The 26,527-nt window shown below is 39.2% G+C and overlaps 1 protein-coding gene across 2 annotated transcripts in view; it reads left to right on the forward strand.

Moving 5' to 3' along the window:
• CREB5 (cAMP responsive element binding protein 5) overlaps positions 1-26,527 on the forward strand; it is a 255,618-nt gene that overhangs the window by 33,405 nt on the left and 195,686 nt on the right. For both annotated transcript variants that reach the window (XM_084507652.1, XM_084507651.1), the window contains exons 2-4: positions 10,769-10,840; positions 14,012-14,105; positions 23,029-23,150. In XM_084507652.1, the coding sequence (XP_084363778.1) occupies positions 10,787-10,840; positions 14,012-14,105; positions 23,029-23,150 (270 nt within the window). In that variant the 5' untranslated portion in view covers positions 10,769-10,786. The remainder of the gene's footprint in view (positions 1-10,768; positions 10,841-14,011; positions 14,106-23,028; positions 23,151-26,527) is intronic.

The raw sequence follows: 26,527 nt of genomic DNA on the forward strand, positions 1-26,527 counted from the left end.
CTGCCTGTCTTGGGGCTTCTCTCTGATGCTGATATTGGAGCTGCTGTTCATGGGTGTGGAGAGAAGCCAGTTGTTTGTCTTTCACATGCAGCAGATGTATTTGCAGGGCACAGCTGGTGTCACGGGCTGGAGGAACGAGCGCTGCCGGCCCTCGCAAATACCTCTGGGTGCTCTCCCTGAGTGGTGGGGAAGGTCAGGATCACCGCTTCTGTGCTCAGGGGAGGCAGATATTTGAGAAAAAGTCTTTGAAGATCTGTTTTGGACTGTCTTCAAAGGTAGCCCCTCTCCTGGGTCCTGTCCTCGTGCCTGACTCAAGAGTTGCAGGCCCTTCCAGGGTGTACACCAGAGCCAGCATGGAGGGTTTGTGGGAGCGGGGAGTAGCACAAAACCCTGTATTTTTTTTTTGCTTGTTTGGGATGTCTGCAGGCAATCTGTGGGTTGTTCTGTGCTCTCTTCTGGTCAGATACCTGAATTTCCAGGGCAGAGACCTCAGTTGTGAAGAAAAGCCTTGGCATGGCCAAGGACTCTGAGCTGCTGCCATGCACAGCTGGGGAGTGGGGGCAGAGGAGGGAGCTGCAGTGCCAGGCCTGCCTGCCCCGGGTATCCCTTGGCCCTCACAGCATTTGTCTTTATTTATTTATTTATTGGCTTCAGACCTTGGTATAGTTGCAGAGGGCCTCATAAACGGTCAAGGATGAACACAGTTGAACCCTGCAACAGGGCCTATTGTGTTGGTGGTATCTGCACTGGACATGCCTTGTGACTGCTGGTGTATCTTCAGGTATTCCAGCATATGTAGGCTAAAAGACCTGGCTAAAAAAAAAAAAAAAAAAAAAGATTTTGGTTAAATGTTGTGAGTAGTACTTCTGGTCCTTAGTTTTGGCTGTTTTGACGGGGTGAAAACCTCCAGAAGGAGCTGGTTGCAATGTCTAAAAGGGCCACCAGAATACAGAAGCTCTCACTTTGACATCTGCATCTTCTCTGAGTATATATGTTTTTTTCTGAGTTGCTGATTAGTTTGAGCAAATCCTTGCTTACTCCTTATGGCCCTCTTTAAGTCCAGTTGTGCTGTGCTATATATTCAATACAAATAACAAGAATGAGGTGGAAACAGTTTTCTAACCTGGTTCCCAAACTCAAAAACTAGAATTTTAATTAAAATATTTTAACAGCGTGATGACCCCATCTTGTTATTCCTAAAAACAAGGATAAGCCTATATCCAAATGAAACTCACCTGAAGTAGGTTGTTAAGCTGCTGTTAGTAAATCTTGTTATGTGATGGTGAGAAACTAACAGTGAATAAAAGAGGTATGTATTGGAGATTTCCAGTAGTAGTTTTGCGAATACAAAGTTTAAACTGTTGCAGATCAGCCTGCCCTTGATTGTTGGGGCTGAAGAGAAGAGTTTTCAGATTTTAATGTCTAAGACTTTCTTGTGCTGAGTGCTGCCTGAGGGGACATACAAGCTGCCAGTGTTCCCAGCAGAGATTTGTTACCCTAGAGGATTTTATCTTATGCTAAGAACAGTGAATGCTGAGGCTTGATTCAGGAATTTTGGTCATTTTGAAGAGAGAGAAGTTCCCATTAAAAAAAAAAATCTTTAAAAATTGTAATTATAAAAGGGTAAAAGTTAATAATTAATGGCTTGTAGCAGTTATTAATGGCCTCATTTTTCTATGTAATGAAAGTAATGAAAGTCTTAAGTTGTCCTGTATGTTAGTTATAAAGCCAAAAAAAAAAAAAAAAAAAAAAAAAAAAAGCAAGGTTGGCCTTAATTTAAACTTATTTTAAATATACAGAATTGCAGAATTGTATCCATAAAGTGTAGAAAGTTGGTTTGCAGAGTTCTGGTTTAAGGATTATTTTATATAATAAACCAGAAGGAAAATTTGGGCTGGCAGAATTTTCAAAGCCTCTGTTTAAGCCCCTAACCGCTTCTGGTATGAAAGTCAGCTAAGCAGCCTTGTGTTGTTTCCCCCAGGATATCTTTTATGCTTTCTTTTTTTTTTCTTCCTTCCCTTTGGAAATCTAAGTGTTTATTTGCATGCAAGGTAGGTGAATTCTTTTATCTATTTGTGTATCGTAAACCAAAGCAATTAGCATACTGCAGTTACAGTACACTTAAAAAACAAAACAACCCTTCAAAACCTTCAGTCAATATTATTCCTGGAGGGAAAACTCTTAATTAAATTGTATGCAAACTATAACAATAGGCAAAGTTGTTTGGTGTTTAAGAATAACTGTTGGGGGCGGGGGAAAGCGTGAAAAAAAGTAACTGTAGCACAGAGCTTTGCATGCCATTAACCCAAGGATAGAAATGAGGTCAGCCTTTGAAGGGACAGACAACATGCTTATCTGCCAACATTGGAAAGTCCCAAAAGATTAGCTTATTTGCCAGATGTTACTGGGAGTTCATCAATGACACCCTCTGCTTCATGAGCTTCATTTCTCGCCACAGTTGCAGTTGCCTTTTCTGCCCTTTACAGGCTTCCTGTAGATCTTCTCCAGTGCATAACACTTGAACTTTTCCTTGAAGTGTTTTTATTTTATTTTATTTTTATTTTATTTATTTATTTTTGCTTCACAGCAATAGGCATGATGAACCATCTTAACTTGTGAAGATGATCCGAAGACTCTTTGTTTTTCTTTTGTACACCCACGATAAAGCTCTTGGCATAAGAACTACTGAAGCACAGCAGCTTCCACAGCTCTGGGAATGATGCAGTGCTTGTGAAAAGGGTTTGCAGAAGACAGAGCACCCACCTCACTTAATGCTATTAACCTTTGGGAGAAGAGTGAATATTGGGGCAGACTGTCTGACAAGCCATGCATTTTCTGTTCTTCTCTCTCCCCCCCCCTCTTTCTGCCAAATAGCTGTAGATACAATTTTGAGCAGCCTGTTCTTATGTTATTTGTAACTCATTAGGACATCAAATACTGCATTGTGTGTAACCTTCAAAAATTAGCAGTGAGAGAGTAGGTGCTATTGGATTCATGTTAATAATGTCCGTAGGAGTCCAGAATGGAATTCTCTCTGTGTTTCTTCTCCTTTAAACCTTTCAAGTGTTTGCTAGTAAATATCGATTTCAGCTAATGGTGGTTTTAACTCCTGTGTTCATGTTCTATGCCCCAAGGGACTGTGTCCCAAACAGGGAGAAGCCAAAACTTGCTCATAAAGAAAGAACAGAGCAAATACATTTTTTCCTTTAAAACACTAGTCATTAGTGTTTGTCTCTTGAAACAAGATTCCTGCCACTTGTGTTACTGCACCTTCCTTTGTACAGAACAAATTGTGAGATTGACAGTGACTTATCTAAAGACAGGTATTATCACCACCGTGGGCAACCTAACTACGAACTCTAATGTTTGAACCTTTGAGATAGTGGGGAGTCCTTTCTTAGCAGACCATATAAAGCATCTGCTGCATGCTGCCTTTCATTTTTTTTTTTCTTTCCCTTTGCTATCCCAAGACCCACAGCAGTCTAACTTAACCTTCTAGCATGAGCATTTACTTTGAATGCCTGATGAAATATTCATTCACATCGAGATAAACATGAAATTTAGATGCTGTTTGACTACCCTTAGACACTTGACATTCTCCTTAGTGTTTGGCAAATTAAAACTATACATGTAGACATAGATGTTGGTTTTACTTAGTAGGTCTGGGTTTTTCCAGCGCTGAAAACGCTAGCAGAAGAATTGCATGTAGGTAAAATGGAGAAGTGATACAGGTGTTCTTTCTGTCTGACGGGGTGTTCAATGTTCATTGTCAAATAGCGATTTTTCCTTTCATTGCCTGCATCTGTGGTTGTATTGCTACAGCTTGTGTTGGCGCCGCTGCATGTTCTGTTAAGCAAACCTCTGTGTTGTCAGTAGTAGTGCATCCTGGTCACTCACGCTGTTTCAAACTTGTAACAAGGGAGAGCAGGTATTAGGGCTGCTCTGCAAATGACATCAGTGGGGGACAGTTGCAGAGCTACAAGCCTGGAAGTCTTCCAGGGGAGGCAGTCCCTATTTGGCCAGTTGCAGAGTGTAAAATAACCACATTATTCCTAGAAGTGTTTTTCCAGAGTTGAAGTAATAGCCATCTTTCCCTATAAAGATCTGATTTCTCCTATAGAATATTTCTGTGCTGAGATAACTCTCATGAACTTTTTTCAAAAGTGCTTTTTTTTTTTTTTTTTTTTGGTCTTCTATTGCTTATGCTTAATAACCCCATGGTTATTTCTTTAAAACAGCAAATCCTTTCATAGATTAATCATTTAAACTTGTGTATATTTGCTAGATTTGATTTATGGCTCATCCAGTGCAGAGGACAAACAGAGCCCTCTACCAAATACTCCTGTCTTACATGGATGGCATACAATGCTGGACTCTCACTTTGCTGTTATGTGGGAAGGCAGTAGGTCATCTGCTTTCTATTTTAAGTTTCTTCTTCAGAAGTGTCCTTTTACTCCCTCTTTCTTTCCTTGGTCCTGTACCTTGGTCTGCAGGCCTCGCTTCCATTTTCCTTCTCTATCCTGCTTCCACTGGTGGCTCATTGTTGCCAGAACCCCTTGGGGTTCTGCTTTCCCTCATTTTTCCCCCTCCTTAGCTCTTTAGGTTTTCAGACTTCATTCTTTTTCCCTTTTGAAATTTCTTATCCTTGCACCTTTTCTGTTTGGTTATCCTTAGTCCTGCACCTTCTTTCTTTCTTTCTTTCTTTAGAAGAAAGCAGCTCTGCATAAGTGGAAGATATGCAGGAGAAAGCTGTTAGGTTTCCCTTGATAACAAAAACAGTATTTTGTCATGGCCAAACTCTGAGTCGGGGAGCAAAACCACTTCACCCTCAGTTGATTTGGAGACAGATGAGTATACCTGGGAGAGAGAGATGGGATAAAACTCTCAGACTCCCGGGGAGCCTTCCCAGCGCTGGATCTTGTTCAGACAGGCAGTAAACAGAGTGGATGTTTAACAAGAACCGAGGTGTCTGGCAAGTGTGAAACCAGAATCTTTTGAGTACTCTGTTTTCAGCTGATCCCGAAGCATGCCTCTGGCCAGCAATCACACAGGTGGCAGGGGCTGCAGCTACCCAGGAGGCACCCCCGTGCCACACAGCCGGTGCTTGCTGCTGCCAGCCACAGGGACAGGACCAAACGCCGCTCGCTGTTGAGGCAATTCACACATCAACCGCTTTTTGAGAGCGCTCCGCTCTGCCTGAAGATTTATGGGGCTCTCTCCTTTTAAAACAAATGAATAAAGGCCCAAGCTGAGTGTTTTTCCACATATAAATGTCATAAATGTAATCACAAAAACTTCACTGGAGTACCAGTGAGAGCTAGAGCCCCAGCTCAAATGTGTATCACATTAAAGGCCTTCTTGGGGACTCCAGACACAAATTGCTTTCCAGCATCCAGAACCATTTGGAAATGCTTTAATCCTGAAACGGGGGGTGGTTTCTAATGGAAATGCTGACAGACCCTCCGTTGTAGCAGCTGAAGCAGGCAGGGCCGTGATAATGAGCCCTGTATGTGTGCATGTGGAAAGCATGATGCTAGCTTCAGAAAACAGGCCTTTCCACTGAGCGGTCCACGCAGACGAAAAACACCATGCACCGTTTCAGCACAGCGATACTTAAAGTCGGCTTTGCTCATGCAAGGGCATATTGGGAACAACCGTCGGCATTAACCCTGCATGTGCTACACTTCCAAAACCAACAAGTCTTAATTGCATTTGTAATGACACTGCAATTACCTGCAAATAGTGTGGCACTGGATAGCCATGAGTAGCTGCATGCACCAATGGGGTTCTTAAATATGCACAAGTGCACCATAACCACATCTCCTCTCACTTCTTATACGCTGTGGCCATGACCCTAAGAAACAGGTGATGTTTCATTTATTGCTCATGTCTCCGCATACCGCTGCTAATGCTAGTGACTGTGGATTTTGTACATGTCTTTGGCAATCTCAGTGACCTGGGTCACACCAGCCTGAAGAAACCTGTCTTGCAAACATGCCCAGGTGATTAATTTCAACAAACAGGTTGCTTATATGAGTGTAATTACTCACTTGTGCAAGTGGCAAGATCGGTGCACTGACCTGTATTAGGCACATTGTTGTACACCTCCCCATCAGTTCTTTTTCACTGTTAATCAGAAGACTGAAAATCTTGCAACATTTAGACAGCTTGAGGTTGAAGGCTGAAATGTCACTTTTAAAGGAGGGTTAAAAAGGTCGCACAGCTGCAAATAATAATAGCCCAATGAAAATCAGACTCTTACTGCAGCCCACTTCAAGAATAACATTGAAACAGGAAACAAGCCTGCTTGATGTTTTTACCAGTAAGGCAATAAGATTACTGCTGAGTTTAAAAAGGGGGAGAGAGTCAGAAAGGAGCATGCTTTCTTGGTGTCAGTTGTTAGAGCTATTTTTCTGATCCAGAAGGGACAATCGTGGGGCTCTAAAAAATCTCCTTGAGGAGCATGGGGTGTTTCCCCTGGATGCTGCTGAGAGGGGATGTAGTTTGTTGCTATGTTCTAAGCACGGTTTTGTATCTTTTGTTTGCTTTTTATTTCTTTGTTATGTTCTTGTATTCCTCACTGCAGGCTTCGTTTTTATTAATTCTAATAAAAATGTTTCGTAGCATCTTATGCAGAAATCAAGAAATGGAAGAATATTCTGGCTGGCTGAAGAGCTTACTTGTTTCCCTTCCATGTGACATGACTTGGATAAATCTTTCTCTGTTTCTTTTATATTTCTGTTTATTTATTTTTCTAATTGGAATACCTTAGCTGCTCCTAAGCAGGGTGATATTTCAGAAGAGTGGCAGGCTACAACAGCGTAGCAGATTTCCTCACTTACATATTCTGCCAATAAGGCTCTTTACGTGGTCATAATAGGGCAATAAATGCTGACAGATGTTGTTAACATCTCTATTAAAATTCAACCCCCCTCTTCTGCTGCATAATGCATTCATGCCTATTGTTAATAATATCAGAACTAATGCTGACATATCAACATAAGTGCTCACTTATAGATCTTGTATGTTGCTTTGAAGAGGCCATGAAGTTGCACCAAATTGAGTTATTGATAAAAGAAGTAAAAAACAAAACAAAAAGAAAAAAAACAAAACAAAACAAGGCCAAGCAATCCTTAAACTTTTCAGTCATCATAGGTTTACCTGATATTCTTTGTGTGCATTAATTTTGGCAGTCACGTAGCACCATAGAAGGTGCGTGAGTGTAACTTGAATATTTAAGACCCCAAAGGTTAATAAGCACCTTAATTTAGATGGAAAGGTTACTATGATTTATTTTTATTAGGTGAAGTAGAAATGTTGCCATTGGTTGCGTTATTTCCTTCGTGCATTCTGAACCACCTGTGAGCACGGTGAAAAAGGAGACTTGGGTTGTGTGGCCCTGCAACAGAAACAAGGTGCGCGAAGAGGTCTGGGTGCCAGGGGCAGCGTACGCCTGGCTTTAGTCTGAACTGCAGGATGGGAGATGCTCAACTGCATCTTGAAAAGGATGCTGTGCAAGTTGTGCTGTGCATAACAACAACGACAACAACAAAAAAAAACACACAACAAAAACAAAAACAAACAAACAACAACAAAAAAAAAAAACCACCTCTGCCGTTGTGAACTCCCATCCTATGGTTGCAAACCAGGGGTTAGATCCCATGTTGCCTGCATTCACCTGCAGCTCTTGTAGGGTTCAGTTGGAAGGGGGGATGCAGGAGGTTCATGCTCATACTCTGGATTTTCAGCTGCTTGTTTCTGGTCAACATTCAGGCATAAAGCTTGAGTTACTGCCATAGGGTAGCCGGACACCCTTTCAAAAAGCTTTCACTCATTTACTCTCCTAAGAGAATCAACACCACTACAGTCACAACCGCAGTGATAGTGTTACATGTAAACACAAACTGTACGTAGCGCAGTTTGACTTGAGGGCATTGCACTATCTGGTAACTTGTTTTATGGGTCAAGTCATGCTAGGCAGTATCCTGGAGGGCACAGATGATGTAGCCATTCTGGATTATTACTTTCTTTCATTTTCTTTAAGTTTAACCTCTGAAAATCATCTACAAAGGGTGATTTTCATGGGAACCAGCAGCTGCTTGTACGTCTGTGGTAAATGACTAGATGTTGGATCTGACACCTTTTTGAAGTACTGAGAATAAAATCCAAGTTCACATTTTCCTGCAGTCAATCCTCATGCTCAGGATGCTATACTGAGCATGTTACTTTGGTGCTTACTTCACACTATTTACGTACATAACCCTGATAATTATTAAATCGTTATCAAAGCACGTACCTATGGACCTTGGGGCTAAATCTCAATGCTTAGGGAGGGGAGAGAAGTATTATATTTTTAGTACTCAAGTAGGAAACAAGATCCAAGTAATTCATGGCAACATTTTAAAATTCACTCGGACACTTGGGACCAGAATTGTTGCTCTCTGTTTTCTTTAACTGAGTATCATCCATTGTTCTGCTATTGAAAATGCAGTTGTCACTGTCCCCCAAGGAGGGGAGGAAGAGGTAACATAAACATTTGGCAGTGCTTCAGTTGCAGGGGTAATTGAGACCTCAGATAAAGTCTTTTTCTTTCTCTTTTTATTCTGTGAAGAGGTCTTTAGGAAAGACAACATCCCAGGGTCATATACCATAAATAGAGGTGGATTTAAAAATCAAACTAGCTGGAGGTTTTGTTTTTGTTTTTGTAGGGGTTTGTTTGTTTAGTCAGTTATCTCTCCGCTGGTTGTTTCTTTCAAGCAGAATAGCATTAATTCTGAGAATTTTTATTACTTCACCTCTGAAGAGCCTGTCTATGCACAGACTGGAACTGAAATAACTGAAATTAGAAGGAATTTAACACCTTTAGTTATTTTAGTATAAGCCTTGATGTAAACATGCTCTTTCATTTCTGATTATGAGTGTTCTATTTCAGTTTAACATAGATGTAAGTTAAATCAAAACAGGATATGAATAATCTTAAGGGGGTAAATTAGGTACAATTGTAGTTATTTCAGTTTTTGCCTTGTGCAGCTAGAGCTAGGGTCTTCCTTGGCTCCTAACTGTATTTGGTGCAATGAATCACCGTTCTAAGCCAGGTTTTGGTAGAGGTGTCTATACCAAGAACATCAGATGGTGCTAACTAGCAAGCACCTTTAGGGGTAGGGTCCTTGAGGAGATTAAAGGTGAAATAAAAATCGGAGGGGATTCTACACTGGGAGTCAGTGGAGATGGCAAAGGATGTTCTGCTGCCTTTCTTTCCTTTGCCTGGTCATAAGTAGGAAAATTATTCTCTGTCTAATGCTATCCACCAGAATAAGTTATAATTAAAAGGAAAAAGAAAAGTTATCACCCAAAAGTTTTGTTTCTTTGGAAAACTTAAATACTGAAAATACTGGGCTGATGTTCAGGTTAAGAGGGGAATGCTTACTGGAGATGGTGGCAACTCTTGGGAAAAAAAAAGTGTATCTAACAACAAAAATAAGTGTGGGAAAGACATTCCTGGTAACTGGAAGTGATAAACTGTGGTTTAAAAAAAATTAGATGTTCAGATTAGGTTTATAAAAAATAGCAGAATGGAGTGATTTCATCACTTGTCCTGCAAATTTTTGTAGCTTCAGAATTAAATTCTTCTCCACCAGGATATTTGTTTTTGTTCATGACAGATTCACACAAACACTTCTCAGGTATTTGTCTAAGTGGGGTTGTGGTCAGACTGAATTTTAAGGGATTTAAAGTGTACTGTCATACATCGTGCTTTAAGGTGGGTCACCTATTATTTTCCAAATTATAATGCCAATTGTAGCAACAGGCTCAAAAGTCTCAGAAAGAAGTGACTTATTTAAGTCCTAGGCTGTTACTAACAAATGATTTTTGCTCATGCTGGTCGGGGACACTGCTGTAATGTTGACCCAAATCACACAGAATCACAGAATCACAGAATTTCTAGGTTGGAAGAGACCTCAAGATCATCGAGTCCAACCTCTGACCTAACGCTAGCTGCGTTACTGCAGTCTGAGGGCAAATGCTTTCCTCTTGCTATGTTTGTTCAAGACCCAGGGGCTCTCCCCCTGGCTTTAGGGCAAAATTGCAGGGCTGTAACTGCTATGGGGAAGCTGCAGTTTTAGGCAAAACTTCTCTTCTTGAGCTCCTTAGGATCTAGTCTGTGACTCTGTTATTTTAAATAGTGTTGTTTTATTTAAGACACAGCTATAGTAAATTAATTATAGTAAATTAGTCAGTCTTTTAAAGGCTGTTGATGCACATTTGTATGGTGCATATACAGAGCCTGTATGTAATGTATTTAAGTTATTAATATTGAACAATAAGGCTGAAGAACTTCAAAAAGTGGGCTCTTTCTCAGAAATAACCTAGACGTCTGGTTTTAATGTGATTCAGCGGGAACCAAAGAAAAAGAGGTAAAAACCCTTAATTCAAAATATTTCTGAACAGACACGGTCTTATCTAATAACAACACTGAACATATGCTTTTTTTCCGAGGCAGGATTTCTGCTGTGAAAGCCTAATGGGGTTTTTTCTTCCATCAGAGTAAATATGTACTCAGGAAGGAGTAATAAGAGCTTAAACTGTAGGGAGCCTGCTGAATATTAGCAAATTTAGTACTTTGAGGATGAAACTTTGCCCTGGTCTGTTTTGGGAGTTTGAAATAAAAATAAAAACTATGAAGACTGCATGTTGCATGTGTGTGTGAAGTTCAGAATGTGTATATTCATAGGTTCCCTTTCTTTCCCCCTCCCCTTTTAACATGTAGATTTATGAGGAATCAAAGATGAACTTGGAGCAGGAGAGGCCTTTTGTCTGCAGTGCCCCAGGCTGCTCACAGGTGAGTGGAGTCAGCGGAGATATTAATTGAGTCCTCAGCACTAGCTCTGGCTTGTATAATGCCTCCCGATATATTAACACATGTCTAATAATAATGTGGGTGGGTTGTTTTTTTTTGTTATTTCTTTAAGTCTTTTCCCACCCCCCAATTCCCTCCTTGCCCTACAAGATATTACTACAAAATATTTAAAACAGACATAACAGCCATTCAACAGTGAGTTGGTAGAAGAGCTTCTCATGCTGCTTCTTCCTCATTCCTAATGCTAATGTTTCAAACCAGGTATTGCAAATTCATTAATAGCTAGCAAGAGAGGCCACACTAGGCAAGATGCATTTGTATTTTTTTCTGCTCGTACGTACAAAGCAATGTCTTACATTTCTCACTAGGTACAGAAAATCTCCTGATGATTTTTAATACGTAAATAAATGCCACCTTATTAGCTATTAAAAACAAAACAAAGCAAACAAACAAACAAACAAAAAAAAACACAAAACACACACACGCACAAAAACCACAAAATCTTTGAGAGAAATCTCTACAAAATATTCTATATTGAAAATGCAGCCTGTAGATAAATTCTGCTCCTGTTGGAGATTCCTTTTGACTGGCAATCTGCCATGTGCCTCTGAGCATATGATCTGACCTGTAACGTGGTGTTTTATATTGAAAAAAAAAGAAGTTTTAAAAGCCTGAAGTGACAAGTATTTTACCTGCTGAGATTTTTGATTGGGACTCATGTGTTTCTTCTAAAAAAAAAAAAAAAAGGCAAAAAAAACACACTGTGATCTCTTCCAGTGGCGAGGGAAGTTCTGTGTGTGGCACCTCCCACCCTAATTTGTTTTAGTGACAAGCATTTGCAAGTAAAATCTTCGGGCAAGGACATCTTTAGGGCTTTTGCCACAGGCTTCCTGTATGCATCTGTTTTAAGTGATCTAGCTTACCTATTTCTCAGATTCCCCATCTCTTAATGAGGATATTTCCCTCTATGTTGAAAATTTTCAACTGGCTCATATTTTCACAAATCTTTATGTTCCCATGGTGGAACAATGGGGAAAAAAATATTGTGTGATTATCACAAGAGCGTAGATGTCGTTTTTGTTAGGAACTAAAATAAGAAAAAGAAGAATTCTAAAATCCTGTTAACAAAAGGCCATGAGCAGCTTTGCTGTTTTACTAAGTGGGAGCCTTTCTATAGATGCTGGAGTGCATCTTTCTGATTGCCTCTCTGACCAAGGACTTGTGCCTTCAGACGTCCACAGGCAGAGTTAAAACCCTCACTGGACTACTCTATCACAGAGGTAGTATAAAATGAAAATATCCGAGTCTTATAGTCAAAGTTTGTTTAACTTTTGTTAAATTCTAGAACAAACTTCCACTCATGTCAGTGGACTTAAGTGTTCTCACTCAGTGGAGGGAAGCTGATCCAAATAAGTTCACTTAGGTGCTCAGAGATTTTACTTTGTTGTATGTTGTTACAGTTTGGGAAGGTGATAAGCGTATATGTAACTTCATCATAAAAGGCATTTAATTTCTCATTCCAAAACGTGATCTCTTTTTATTATAAAAGAGGAATTGACAGGAATCCACCTCAGCTGCCTGGGGAGTTGCTTGTCCATCAGCCAGTGCAGATGTGTGTTCGAGGCTGAGAATGTTGGTATTCTGCGTGAGGAAGAAAGTAATTTACAATAAAACACACAGAAGCTTGAACTGAAGGAACAGCTTCTCCTCAGTCACACAAGGCCCTCTTTAAGCCTGGCTGATTTCACCCTGAAGACAAAGTATGGGGTTACATGAAGGAAAATCCATTTCCATGAGAAGAAACATGTTTTCTGTCTCACAATTCCGTTGAGCGAGGTCTTTCACAAATTCCGTTTGTTCTTAACTTAAATTTCTAGTGCTGCATTTCTTCCAGATGAGTAAGCAATGAACCAGGATTTGACAGTGAGGAAAAGTTTTTTGGGATACACATATTTATTTATTTATTTCCAGAAAACTCATTCCTATTATTTATGCTGCCTTGTCTATGGGCTTAGAAGTCTTAGAAGGTGTAACCTATTGCAGCTATTTATACCATAGCCACAAGCAAAGTCACTTAGCCAAGAATATGCTGTGTTGAAAGCCTTATGTCGCTTTAACTCTGTCATTGCCAGTTTTTGACAGTTTTGTCCTATTGTACCTGTTGCTTAAAAAAAAAAAAAAAGTAAAATAATATTTATTTATCTTTCCCAAAGGCATGGTAAACATCTCTTGGTGTTCGCTAGTCCTGAAATAACCCTGTTAAAACTACTACAGTAGTTTGTAATAAAGGTCTGTATATGCACCTTCTGGTGAAGAAAACAATTTTGCTCTTAGAGCACAGGTATTCAAGAATTTCAGCATTTTTTTCAAGCATCTCTCTTCTCTGTCTTGTTTTAAAGAAACTATTTGTTGTAAAATTATGTTATCAGATTGTAAAAAACAAAAACAAACAAAAACTTTTAGCACACCCGTTAGTTTCTTCCAAAGCAGGACTCCATCTTCCCCGTTTGACAAAGGGAAGAAAGTTAATTTAGTATCGTAAAGGATCGTAAACAGTTGTTGGCTACTGAACACCATTGCACTGGCAGTTTTAATCAAGTTTTCTGCAAATAAAAATGATTTTTTTTTTTATGAATACTTTTGGGTAGGGGAAGGCTGGCTTCTCTGATTATTTTTATTGCTGTTCAGCAGATAGAGGTTGCAGAAATACTCAAAAGCAGAAAAATACAGTGAAGTGATTTAAGATATGCTGTATTACTTTGCATTTGCCGTGGGCTAAGAGTGTACACAATAGCAGTTATCACAGTTCCTCAGACACGTGGTGACCTGTGAGGTGGTGGTAATAGAGCATGTGTCCATGACCCTTAAAAACTAAAACCTGGTCTTGCAACTTTTTTAAGCAAATGCATAACCCCTTTCCGTTTGTAACCCCAAAAAGCACTGCAGCAAATATATTTCTGAGTACAGATATTAGTTACTCATATTCACTTGCTGTTCCTGTGCCATTTGAACACATTTCTGGCAGGATACATTTCTTTCTCTCTCTCATTTTTGAAATTCTGTCTAATGCCAAAAGTTTATTAGAGAATTAATTTTTTTTTTCTCTCTTTTTTTTTTTTTTCCTTTCTCTCTCTCTCTGTGTTTGCCTGACAGCGTTTTCCAACAGAGGATCATCTGATGATTCACAGGCACAAACATGAAATGACTTTGAAGTTTCCTTCAATAAAAACAGATAATATGTTATCAGGTAAGAAGACACAAATTCAAGAGTCAAGATAACTATTCAGATGATGTTGAAAGCATGACTCCTACTGGAAAGCTACTGGCAAAATACCTCCAAGATTGGTTTAAAAAAATCCAGCTCCAGTTCAATAACAAGTAGAGGTAGAATAAGCTAGAATGTGTATCTTTGGACAAAAAGACAGCTGCCATTCTTATGCCTTCCCACAGGTTTGGCATAAGAGGGAAGGAAATTGTTGAACCTCAGCCATGCTGGCAGCTCTATCACTGACTCCCTTGTCAACATGCAAGCGAAATACAGGCACTTAAGCGCATGTCACCTGGGAGCCCAGCAGCGAGCGTGTTAATGAAGTGCCTTTGTACCATTCTTGTAAGACTCACTATTTTAAGTATGACAGGCTCACTTCAGCAGCTGTAACAGGCCACCTTTATGTGAGCCACCTTCATAAAGGCCTGGCCACTGTAAATAGCTGTAAATCCTCCAGTTGAAGAAAGGTAAACCTTTACCAGTGGGTAATATCCAGTACGCTTTCTCCCTAGAATTAACCATTTATCTCCACACTCCCCACCCCCCACCCCCCACCCCACTCCCAAATCACACAAAGTTATTGGATACAGAACTATCCTTATGTGCAATTGCGGCCTTTAGTTTATGTGGTTTTCTCATACTCTTGTTGGAGTAACAACACATTGGTGGCTTGCTGGCATTCAGCAACTGCCGGGTAAAGTCAAACTAACCCTAATTTTACCATTTCTCTCCTCTACTATAAGCAGAAATTCTTCCACCTCTGGCTGTTTTAGATGCCCACATATCACAGTTAAGAGGTTCTCCAACAGGCTAACTCTTATGTATTGACCACTTCCATTTTTTATGAAAAACACGGTTCAGTAGCAATTGCTTGCAGATACTTGATTTGGCTTTTGTTTTGTTGGTCTTTGTATTTGGGACTTTAGTTACCAGTAAGAAATCAGGTAGACCTCACCCCAAATTGAATTTCTTTTCCTCTTAGTTTCGCAGGTGCCATAGTGGACTAAGATTAGAAAGAACCAGTATGCAGTACATTGAGCAGGGCTTATAAAGTGTGTGTGTGCTGGCTATGCCCACAGAATCCTGTGTTTGCAAGCACAAATGAGAAAGTGCTGCTCTTGCACTTGGCAGTTACCTCTGGCAGTGAAACTGCTTGAAGACATCTGTAATGTGAACCCTGCAAAAGTGCTCAATTTTGTTAGAACTTTCTGTTTGGCAAGAGTTTGGCTCTAGGGTGGTTTCTAAGGAGTATATTTGGTCATCAAGGGTCCCATGAGTAGATTAGCTCCGTTTATGTTTGGTAACTTCTATGATACAGCTGTCCTATTCCTTCTGATTGATTGCTTTTTGCAGCAAAATGGACTGGCTTCCACCACTGCCGCTGGTAGCAGGGCCCCTAGATCTGCAGATAGCCAGCTAAGTGTGTAGAAGTGCAGATTTTTGTGTTAATAGGGTTACACATTGTTTCTGATGGATGTATTATTTGCACTTTGTGTATGAATATCCTCTGTAATAATGAGAGTGAAAAGCTGTACATGTTCTCAAAGACTGTGGCAAGCATGTCTGAGCAAAATGGCCTGGCAACCTGATGCTGTAGTGTATGTTTTTTTGTTTTTATGTTCATTTGGTGGATGTGTTTGTCATTTTGCAGCATCATAGATCTTCCCTCACTGAAGGGAGACAAATGGTTGTTTCATTACCCAACTAAACCCTGGGGAAATCTAAATACCTTAAAGTTTAAGATGCTTTATTCTTAGATTTTGTAATGAAAAATTAATGATATATGGGAAAAAGAGACAGAGTTTTTTCTTAGACATTTGTCTTCATGTCTTCCTTTTTTTTTTTTTTTCTTTCATTTTTGCTCATTTGATTTTTTTTTTAATTATTTCTGTCATCAGTAGTTTCAAAGAATTGCAGCAGCAATTGCCCTATAATAAGCCAGGTGCAATGTTACTGAGTGGTGTTGTTTTTCTTATTTTTTTTTAAGCTGTCAAGAAGTCAGTCTGTCCGTTTTTTTCCAGTATGTTGTGTTCTATCTTTTAATGTGTCATTTTGTGTTTGAATCCATTCATTATTCCAAAAAGAAAGTGAAAAACTTGTAACTAGTGTGTGCAAAATAATGGGTCGTATGTTTTCAGGTAGCCATTAGTATTATCGTCTGTGTTTTAAGACATAACTAAGCCCCAGTCTGGGGTCAATATAACATCAGTAATATTTAGTATGCGTTAAGCACATCTTATATGAATGATTATTGGAGGTAGACACTAAAATTAATGGGGTTTGGGTCTTGTACCAATATAATATCTTAGAAACTGACCAAAATATTATTTAGGAAGTAGAAATATGTTTTTCATGTGAAATCTGTGATGAGATCTGAAATATCAATTTGCCTGTGGGAGGTAAAATTATGTGCTATATATAAAGGTATATGTTGTTATGTAGCCAGGGTCAATATTTAATAAACAAGGTTCCATGACCCAACTGAAATTATTGGTGTTATGGTGATTAATATGGTATGTCTGGCCAAGAGCTTTCATTGTTATCAACTAGCTCCACTATATTTACTTCAATTCTCTGATGCTGACTGAAGAACAAGTTCTATTGTATCTGGCAAATCTTGAACTAATTCAGAAACTTCAGGTGGGTTCACTATACAGGTTTATGTTCTCTGATGAAAGTCCACAAGGGTCATTTCATTAAAACATAAGTGTTTGCTTTGTTGAATAAAATGATGTTCATTTAAAAAGAGAGAAAAAGGTTAGTAATATTATTTGTTCCTTTTCATGTGTGTATTTTGTTTTTGTTTTAAAGCCTCGCTGTGAGTATGGGGAGAGAGTCATTGACAATTTCCATTTCAGCCTTTCTTAGCCAAAGGAGAGCCATTCAAGTTAACACAGAGTATCTTGTGAAACTTCTGTGACTTAGTCATCCTTGTAGGAAACTTTATAGTTATGTTGACTGAAATAAATGTCATTTCTGCTGTTGTAATGTTCTAACTGAACATTACATTGCTTTGAAACTCAGTAGTTTGTTAAGCACGTCAAAGCTTTTTGTTGTTGTTTTCACAACACTGAAATATTAAAGTCTGTGGGACAGATTGTTCCCTCCAGGTAAGTACTAAAAAGCTGTATGGAACTGAACTTTGGAAGAGAGGGACACCGAGATTCCTTATATATTAGATTTAGAAGGGAAGAAGTGAAACCTTACCATCTTTGAGAGGGGAAAAAGAAGTGCCCTTCCAAAACTGCTGAGAGCAGAGGAAAAGGAGACTAGGATTATTTGTATGGAACCCTTGTTTCTTCCTCATTCTACTTACCAAAATCCTATCCTCTATTTTATTTTATTTTATTTTATTTTATTTTATTTTATTTTATTTTATTTTATTTTATTTATTTATTTTGTAGCAAAATGCACTGTAGAGACAGAAAATCTTTAGATGTAAAAGAGTATCTGCAAAAGTGCAAACGCATTACTTATCCAGGTACCACCTGTGTCAGTGAGGTGACATGTCATCCTTGGTTGACTCATTTTCTGTCTTGTTGTGACTTATACAGGGAGGTTTATCTAGAAAAAAATTTTGTAGATTTCAAAATGATTGGATATAATAGTTTTTGATTTCTTTTCCCTTTCTGTATCTTTCTCTTTACCAAATAATGAAGTTTCAGTTGCACTCTTTTCTTCTAAAATTTGAGCAAACAATTTCCAAGCAACCAAAAGAGATTGAAGATGTGTTGCACCCGGTACGTATACCCTCACAGAAAGCCCAATCAGTACATTAGGCAGTGAGTCTTCTGGAAGTAAAGTTCTTGGGAGCACACAGTTGTGAGCCCCTTTGTGAGAGCAGTTCCACTAGGTGCACTTCTTTCTTCTTTACTCCTCTGTCACCTACCTGAGGTCTCATGACCTTGAACTTCTTGATACATTTGGGTGGTATCCTGCTGAATCAACGAAGAAACTTTCTTGACTTTCTCAGGACATTCCTCTTCTCTTGTGGCTGTTTGATGGGCAGCCCTTCAAATTTCAGTCCTAGTCCTGTTATTCTGACTTTGTTATCATTGCCTGAAAGTATAACATGGGTAAGTATGTAACTTCAACAGAGCCCACAGCTGAACAAGCCAAACGGCTGTTATTACTGCACATCAGACTAAACATTTTAAAGATGAAGAATCAAGTTACACTTTGGAACTGTGCTGTAAGATAGCTTTTATTAAGGATGAATAATGTTTGCAGTAGTTTAATGGTCAATACAAACTCTAAGAATATGGAAGGTTTTTTTTTGTTGTTGTTGTTCTATTTTTTTTCTTAACTGGTATCATCTTTTAAAGTTTTCATTCATGCTTTGACGGATGAAGTTTAGGGATCTGAGGTAGTTTTACAAAATAGATTCAGGATTATTCATATAAAATCTCTATACAGCAAGCTAATGTTGCATTTGATGGTATTGTACTTAGTAAGGCTGTTGGTTTGAAAGCAGTATATTGAGACTTAGTGTCCTTTCAGAGGCTGTTTCTGTAATTAAAAAAAAAAAAAAGATAAGAAAAAAGAAACAAACAGCCAAGCATAGTGAATATCTAACAGAATCTTTTTCTTTATTGAGGACTTCAGATTTCCCATAGCCTTACAGCATATTTTCAATATGCCTGGAGAAGCAAGATGCCTCACTTCAGACGCTGAGGGCAGATTTTCAAAATAGTCACCAGCCAAAATATATTCCGTGTATCAGGTTCCACTCAAAATCTGATTGCTGACTTTCCTCCTTTAATATACAATAGGTTGAGTTGGGATCTGCACAAGATTATACCTTCTGATCTTGCTCTGGGGCTTTTATGTTGTCCATTTACATTTTTGAGGTTTATTTGAACTTAATGTTTCTTGCAGCCTTTCTGGCTATGACTATGTAATTAGAGAGTCAGATTATTCATCTAAGTAACAGGCTGAACAAAATATTTATTGCCCAGTCTGAAACTTGGTGGGTTCTGTCTTCAACCTAATGGTAAAGGTCAGATAGAAATAACTTCTTAAGTAATTGTCAGATGGAACAGGTTAGCTGGAGCGAGTTCCCTGAAAACACAGGAAACTAGTGCTGGTGGCAGCTTGAGAAGGAAAGATATTTATTTGTTGAACAATAGGATTGGATTGGGATGGCTGGTAAACATAACAAACAGCCAGATACCTACAGTTAACCCAAACTGAGCCAAATCCCGAACTGCCCAGTTCAAAATGCAACTTAGGTCATTGAAGTCCTGGGCTGCATGCTTAACAGTGTGCATGCAGGACAGTTTCCTACAGTAACTCATGTCCTCAGCAGGAATGCTGAGAGTGGTGCTAGCTCTGTCTGAGTTTTGGTCCAGATGGGTCTGGCACATTCACTTGCTGAAGTACAACAAACCAGAGCCCTGTTCTCAGTGAGCCTGCAATAGTTGTGGGCGCTAGTGATAGCAACAAAAGGTTTGTTTGTACCAAACAGGGAACAGTGAGGTCAGGCACAAGCTGTTGGAACTATTAATGCATTTTTAAGTGCTGAGAATTAGGAATATTTTGTTAATTCTAGGAGACCTGAATGTGTAACTTATGCTAGGGTCTCCTTTGTGATACTGTTCCCAATTAAAACATAAGAGCTTGCCTAATTTAGGTTAAAAAAATACTGTGATGTTGAAAGTAATCTCTTCTAAAAAATTTCCCTCCTTCTGAGGGAGAACTTGTTTTCTAGGGGCAAAATAGTTACCTCAGGAGCAAAGAAAGTCCACTGGGTTTGGTAACCCTGAAGTCCTGGAATCAGTGGATGCAGTGTAATTACTATACTATGTATAAAGTCTCAACATTTTAAAGTTGGGATCTTTATCAGTTCTGCTCTCATATAAACACAGAGGTTTCATGGACTTCTGGTTTCTATGAATGTTGAAGGATGAAGTATTGCAAGGCAGAAAGAGCTCTTGGTTTACATCTGGCTGAGCTGGCTTCCAGAAGGTTTGTGGATGGAGTTCAGGGCATTTGGTTGGTGTTTTTTTTTTTTTTTTTTTTTTTTTTTTTCCTCTCTGCCTCTCTGCCTTGACTGGGAGGAGAGGAGGGAAGGGAGGACTCTGTTGTAATAAAACCTTGCTCTGAATTCTTGCTGGTTAGATTCTTGGATCATAGAAACTACACCAACTGTATGGGGAGATTGATGTAGTCATTTATGATCACTGTGTTGATATGTAGGTAATGTAAATAGTGTCATTAATCTACCAGCTTTGATACTTTTAGATAATAAAGCAGTTAATTGGAAAGACTGACCACAGCTCGGTGTGTTTCAATGTAGGTAACACAATGCATTTCATTATTTCAGTCTGCTTATGGCACAGAAGATACACTTTTGGTACACATAGAAAAAGCAGTATGAAACCTTTGTACATTTCCTCTGGATTGTTTGTTTTCACTGTTAAAGTGGATTTATTTCACTGAGATTTTTTTCTGTCTTACATTCATGGAGTAGATTCTGAGCAGATAAGGAGCAATCATACTGACTTCAGTTACACCTATCTTATAATTGCTTTGTTACCCATCAAGTTGCCTCTGACCTGATGTATTCTGTTGTCGTAATGCCTGATTTCTTGATGGGCTGTGTGCCTTAATGAGAAATAACACAAATAACAAGACTTCTTCTATGTTAGTGTATTCTTGTCCACCCTGTTCCCTACCTCTCCCCATGTCCCCCTGAAGAAAATTTAGGACTTTTGGTTTTGGTTAAAGTGGTGCTATCTGCTTGCTTATTATGAAACCCTAGTTTCTCATCTTGGTCAAGAAAATGATAACTTTCTCATTTGATATGGATATACCACTTCTAAAAAAAAGATGTTTTGTGTATTTGCCTCACATTCAAATACCAACATACCCTTTATGACATACTTGGCAATGATTAACTTTCTGTTTTTCTACAAAGCCATTGTGGTGTTTGCTATAGTAGTATTTAATCCTTTTTGGAAATAAAATCCTTTGCTCCTGCTTTTTAGTGCACTGAATTTCCAGTGCAAATTCCAGTCCATGGTCCAAAGACAACTCTGGTGAGAATCTACTGAGTTCAGTGAGGTTACCCAAGAGATCAGTTTGGCAGCCCTTGTTTAGGGTATGGACCTGTGAAGTGCTGAGTGCCCTCGGTCCCCATCAACGTCAGCACTTCGTTGACTTGGCTCCTTATGCTGAGTTTTTGCGAGAGTCTTGGAAAGTCTTGTATTTCTGACTCTGGTAATACAGTAGTCAGCTGTGAAAACTAATAGATAAATATGTGTGCATTCCCAAATGCTTGAGATTTGTTTCCCTTACGCTCACAAGTATAATGCTCAAGCCAAAAGAAATAAACCAGAACTTTAACATTAAGGACTTGCTTTCAATGTTACATCAATATATTTCTGATGGAACATAAATTCAAACCAGTGTATTATCCCTTAGATTCCTTAAGAAGGTCAAACCTTTAGTATCATGCCTTCTACAGGTAGAAGTCAGCTTCACTTTGATTTCGCAAGGGAGGAGACTGATCCCTCCCACTCAGTTTCCAAGTGGAAACTGCATTTTCTCTTGTGTACATTCTTTTTGTGCTACCTTTTGTTTATTGTTTGCTTTGTTTTTCTATCCTGATCATGTAATGCTCATTGTGTCTCCCTGTACTGGAAATTGACCAAGCTTAGCTAGGTGCAAAAAACTACTCTTTTTTTCCTTCCAGAACTCACTGAGGTGTGAAGCTCTCTTCTGAGGTCAGAATTGGCCAAGTATGGGCAACTGGGATTAGTGTGACAGAGTTTTAATTCTTTAAAGAATTAATTTCAAACAATAGGATAGTTGTCAATGACTGTGCAGAAGATGAGTTTTGAAGACAGTCCAATTTTTCCATGAAATTAGGTATTACAAAAAATATTGAGCTACAATAAGAAACTAACATGCAAGAGGAGGTTTTGTTAGTATAAGTTTGTTAACGTGGTTCTGTACTGTAGTTTTGGGGGAGATGAGGAAGCTGATGTGGAGTAGTGAAGATCTTGCCTCAGAATTAGAGTTGCCTCAGAGCTGGTCTTTGAAGAGTTGCTGGCTCCCAAGTTTAGGCTTGATTTCTCATTTCCTGGAGAAAGACTAGCTGAGGTCATCACTGGAGCAACAGTCCACAGGGCAGTTATGCTCATCTGTCTTGCAGGTTTTTGAAAAGAAGGCCAAAAACCTTGTACCTTGACTCCCTCCAACTTGTGACGTTAAATAGAATCTTATCCTTCCCTAAAATTTTTGAGAGGGCAAAAAATTCCTCAAGATGAAGGCATGCATTAAAAATTGTTTTACTCCAGATCTCACAGTTTATATGTATTATCAACACTTTTAGGTAAAAAGAATACCTGAATGCTTCTTTGTGGTCAAGGTTTAGCTTTACATTCTTTCAAAAATCATATTAGACTCAGAACTTCATCATACCATGGCTAACTCCCCACGTGTTGCAGAGTATGTGCATGTTGGAGGTGGTTTCAAGCACTGAAGGCATTAACTACTGCACATCTGCCACATTTACCTGTATGCTGCAGTGGAAACATGCATTGCCATGCAGACTGTGCGTTGTTTTGCATGTGCCTATTTCTGGAGGTTTATGCGTGGTTAAATGACCATTTGCACATGTTAAGGATATATACTTGTGTTACATGCTCTGTGAAAATCTGGCCTGTTTTCTTTCTGGTTGAACGATGACTGCTGCCTGTTTTCAGATGCTGCTGGCAAGCGTTGTCTGTCTGCAGTTCATAGTCAAACTTCAGTACTGTGTGGTTTGTTTTTAATGATGATGTGGTAGGAGTGGGATGGCATGAAGAGGTTAGCTAGCATCTCTCTTCTTCTGGCAGACAGTTTCTCTTTCTTTTAAATGTTAAATATCAGTGATCATTTCATTTCATATTCGCAGATCAGACTCCTACACCAACGCGCTTTCTGAAGAACTGCGAGGAAGTGGGCCTCTTCAATGATATCGATTGCTCCTTAGAGCACGAGTTCAGGAAGGCACAAGAAGAAGAGAACAACAAAAGGGTGAGTGTTAGCAGACTGAACCTTTCCTTCCCCTTAAGGACACCGTGAAAGCAGATTGAGCTCTATTACCTGGTAGTAACCTTTTGGTTAGAAACTAGGTGGCACTCTAAGTTGTGACATGCTTTTCAAACTATTGAAACAGTTGACAAAAGAAACCCCAGACCAACAAAAAAACAGCTTTAAACTTCTAAAAGTGTGTAACTGTGTTTGCCAGGGTTTGATTCCAAGTCTCTGCTTTTAAGTAAACTATAATAAAAACCACACACCTCTTGAGGGAGAGGCTTGGGAAAATTATATCACCTTTGAAGTGAGGATTGCAAACTTGCTGAAATACAGTACAGGGAAATGTGGATTATGAGGAGGCATTTACTTCAAAAAGTTGTTTTTCTCTTACCTCTGCAACAGAGTGTCTTTATTTGTCACCAAGAATTCGTGTTGAAGGGACAAACTTTAACTTGCAATTCCTAGTAGATAATGTATCCCGTTTCCAATTAGTATTACATTACTCTCAGTATCTCTATGTTTAGGTTGAATTCTATAGGCCACTTTGTATGGGGTTAAGTAAGATCACATGGCCAAAGATTGTTACGGTGTTTTGAGGGATCCTAATGAGCTGTTAAAACTTTCAGAGAATTGTGAAATAGCTTAATGCACTATAGATGTCAGTGAGAGGTAATGTGTGAAACTTCAGCTTTTCAAGTAAGCATCCAAAGTTCTGGTTGCTTCTGAGAACTAAAACATGTAAGTCATGTGGGGCTTCCTAAAGGAGCATACTGCTTCCTTCTTCCTCCTTGCCATTCCTGAATAACCTGAAAAATGCCTCCCCTTCACAGTGTTCCCTTTTGTGCCTTTGTTTTCCCCTTTCCCATTTCTGCAACTCTTGGGAAATCTTATGTGATATGTCCCCTACCATAGGAGTTCTCCAAGTATTGGACATTGTGTTATTTGGGTTAGTTCTCCCAGTAAGCTCTATTTGTCTATCTTGAGCATTAACCAGTACCATAGGCTAAAAGAAAGAAAAGAAGGCCACAAAGCAGCTATGGTGCTAAAGCCAGAGGGCACTTCTTAGCTTGCCTCAGCATTATTTTGCCTTTCAAAGTGCTGCTGCCTCCAATTGCAAGTGCTTTCCATGTAGGTGCTGTTTCTTATGTCTGCTGTATTGTCTTTTGCTTTGTTTGTTAATGATCGCTGTCCAATTAAAAACTCATACAAGTGAAATGTGTGAGTGTGGCTGCTGTGGCTGGTGAAATCTGGAGATAGCAGCATTTTGGGATCTTGGAGGTACTCTGATGTCTACAAAGTGAAGGCACTAGAGGGCTTTTTGGAAAAAAGTGGTGAGACTGATTGCTGAAATGCAGAAAGGGAGAGGCGACGTGTAAGAAAAAAAGATGAGAAGGGAGTCTAGGAATAATTTGTGGCTTATAAGGAGGGAGATTGGGACAGATACGGAAGAGGAGAGAGACTGTGACGTAGCATTCTAAGTAAGGGAAAAGAGAGTCCAAATATGAGAGTCCAAGTTTTGGTCAAGGGTGGGGAAAATATCCAAGACCAACCTTTGCAGCTTTACATGCAAGATGAATGTTGGGAAACACTGATGTAATGAGATAAATATATCTAATTTTAGATTTAATTTGTCAATACTTTTGCTTCTTGTGTGCTGCCAGGGGGATAATTGGCCAAAATTAAGGAGAACATTTTTCTGTTTTCCTATGTCTTCAGTACTGATAATTTACAAAGAGGATTCCTAAGTGGTTCTTTCTGCTTTGTTTTTAGGAGTAGGAGATGAGCAGAAATTTACAGGTGTGGACTTCTGTGCAACTAGCCATAAATTGCAAGGTTTGAAGTTGCAGAGTCCATTTCAGTTCACTAGAGGGTAGCTGCGCAATCTGATTGAAGTCTAGTCAAGGGCATCAAGTTACCTGATAATACCAGGTGTTGAGTGGCCTCTGGATGTCTTATTCTGCCCTCCTTCTACTAACCCCTGCAACTGCCATTAGTGATCTCCAGGGAGCATGATGGGAAGAGGGAGAAATTATATATATACAAAGCTAAAGTCACACTGTCTTGTTAACCTGTAACGTTTTTCTGTGTTTCCAACTATTCTGCTGTCTGTTCATTCATATATTACTGACTAAAAGATAGGAATCTGAAACAGGCCCCAGAAGGGCTTTACACAAATGCAAGAAACAAAGGCCACAACAGAATGGGACTCCTCTGTAACTACTGCTAACAAAATACTTCTAACAGCCTGTACCTGGAATAAGTGCAAAGTAGCGTTCTTGTAACAGATCTACCAGCACTGAGAGACCAATACTAGCAGCATGAAAGTCTTACTCATGTCTCAGAAAATTCTTCCAAAAATATTTTTGGTCAGGTTAATTTCTTTGGACTCTGAAAGAAAGCTTTGTTTATTTTAGTATATCACTGTGGCTTAGCACACAGCTTGACATTGAAATCTTATAATAGAAAAACACTTTTTTCCCCCCTCTTTGAGAGTCATCACTTGAAAACTGAAAGAATACAATCCAATTAGCTTTTATTTCCCTCACCTTTCCCTCTTCTTTCTCTTTCCCTCCTGGGAAGTGGGAACCCACAGGTGATCCATGAGAATTTGTTGTGATTAAGCTGGTTATGCAGACTGGTAACATTTCAAATTAGGTGTGACTTGCTGCGTGCATATTTCTAGGAACACTGTATGTACCCTTTTTGGAAAGGTAGTATTGAGGGGAAAGCACTTACATTATTATCCTAGCTGTTTAACCTGGAACAAATCATTATCATTCTGTCATGGTTGCTCATGTGTAAAGTGGGAGTAATGTCTCTTTCTGCTTCCCATACTTGATATATCTTATCTGTGAAGATTATAAGTTCATCCATCAAAGACCATCTCTTAAATTATATTTGGGTTAGCCTTTTTCCTGGGGAATGAATAGACTCAAGTAATAGTAATGATGAGGATCTCCAGGCCTTGCACTGAAATGAGAAAAGGAAAGTTATAAATGGAAATGAGATTGTCTATACCAGCAAATATTAGCAAGAAGTCTCTTCTGAAGAAAGGCCCACTCCCTGAAGGCAAAGGATGCTGTAGATCAGAAATAAGCATATCGGTAATCATATGAAAGAGGCTTTTTGCATCCTCTTGATGGCACTCTTCCTGACACAAGCATAATCTCAAATTCACCACCAAAATTAATACAGATAAAAGCATACCTATACTATCCTTCCACATTCAGAAGTGTAAATATTAAACCTCTCAAGAGCTCTCAAGTTGACAGCTCTGCCTCAGACAAAATCTGCAACCCAAGTCAGCAAGGCAGGAAATGCTAGCACCTTAACCTGCTAGCTGTAGGTTTTAAGTTTGCACTGCTCTGAGCATT

Source organism: Aythya ferina (genome assembly GCF_964211825.1).
Source record: "Aythya ferina genome assembly, chromosome: 2".
Classification (NCBI taxonomy): domain Eukaryota; kingdom Metazoa; phylum Chordata; class Aves; order Anseriformes; family Anatidae; genus Aythya; species Aythya ferina.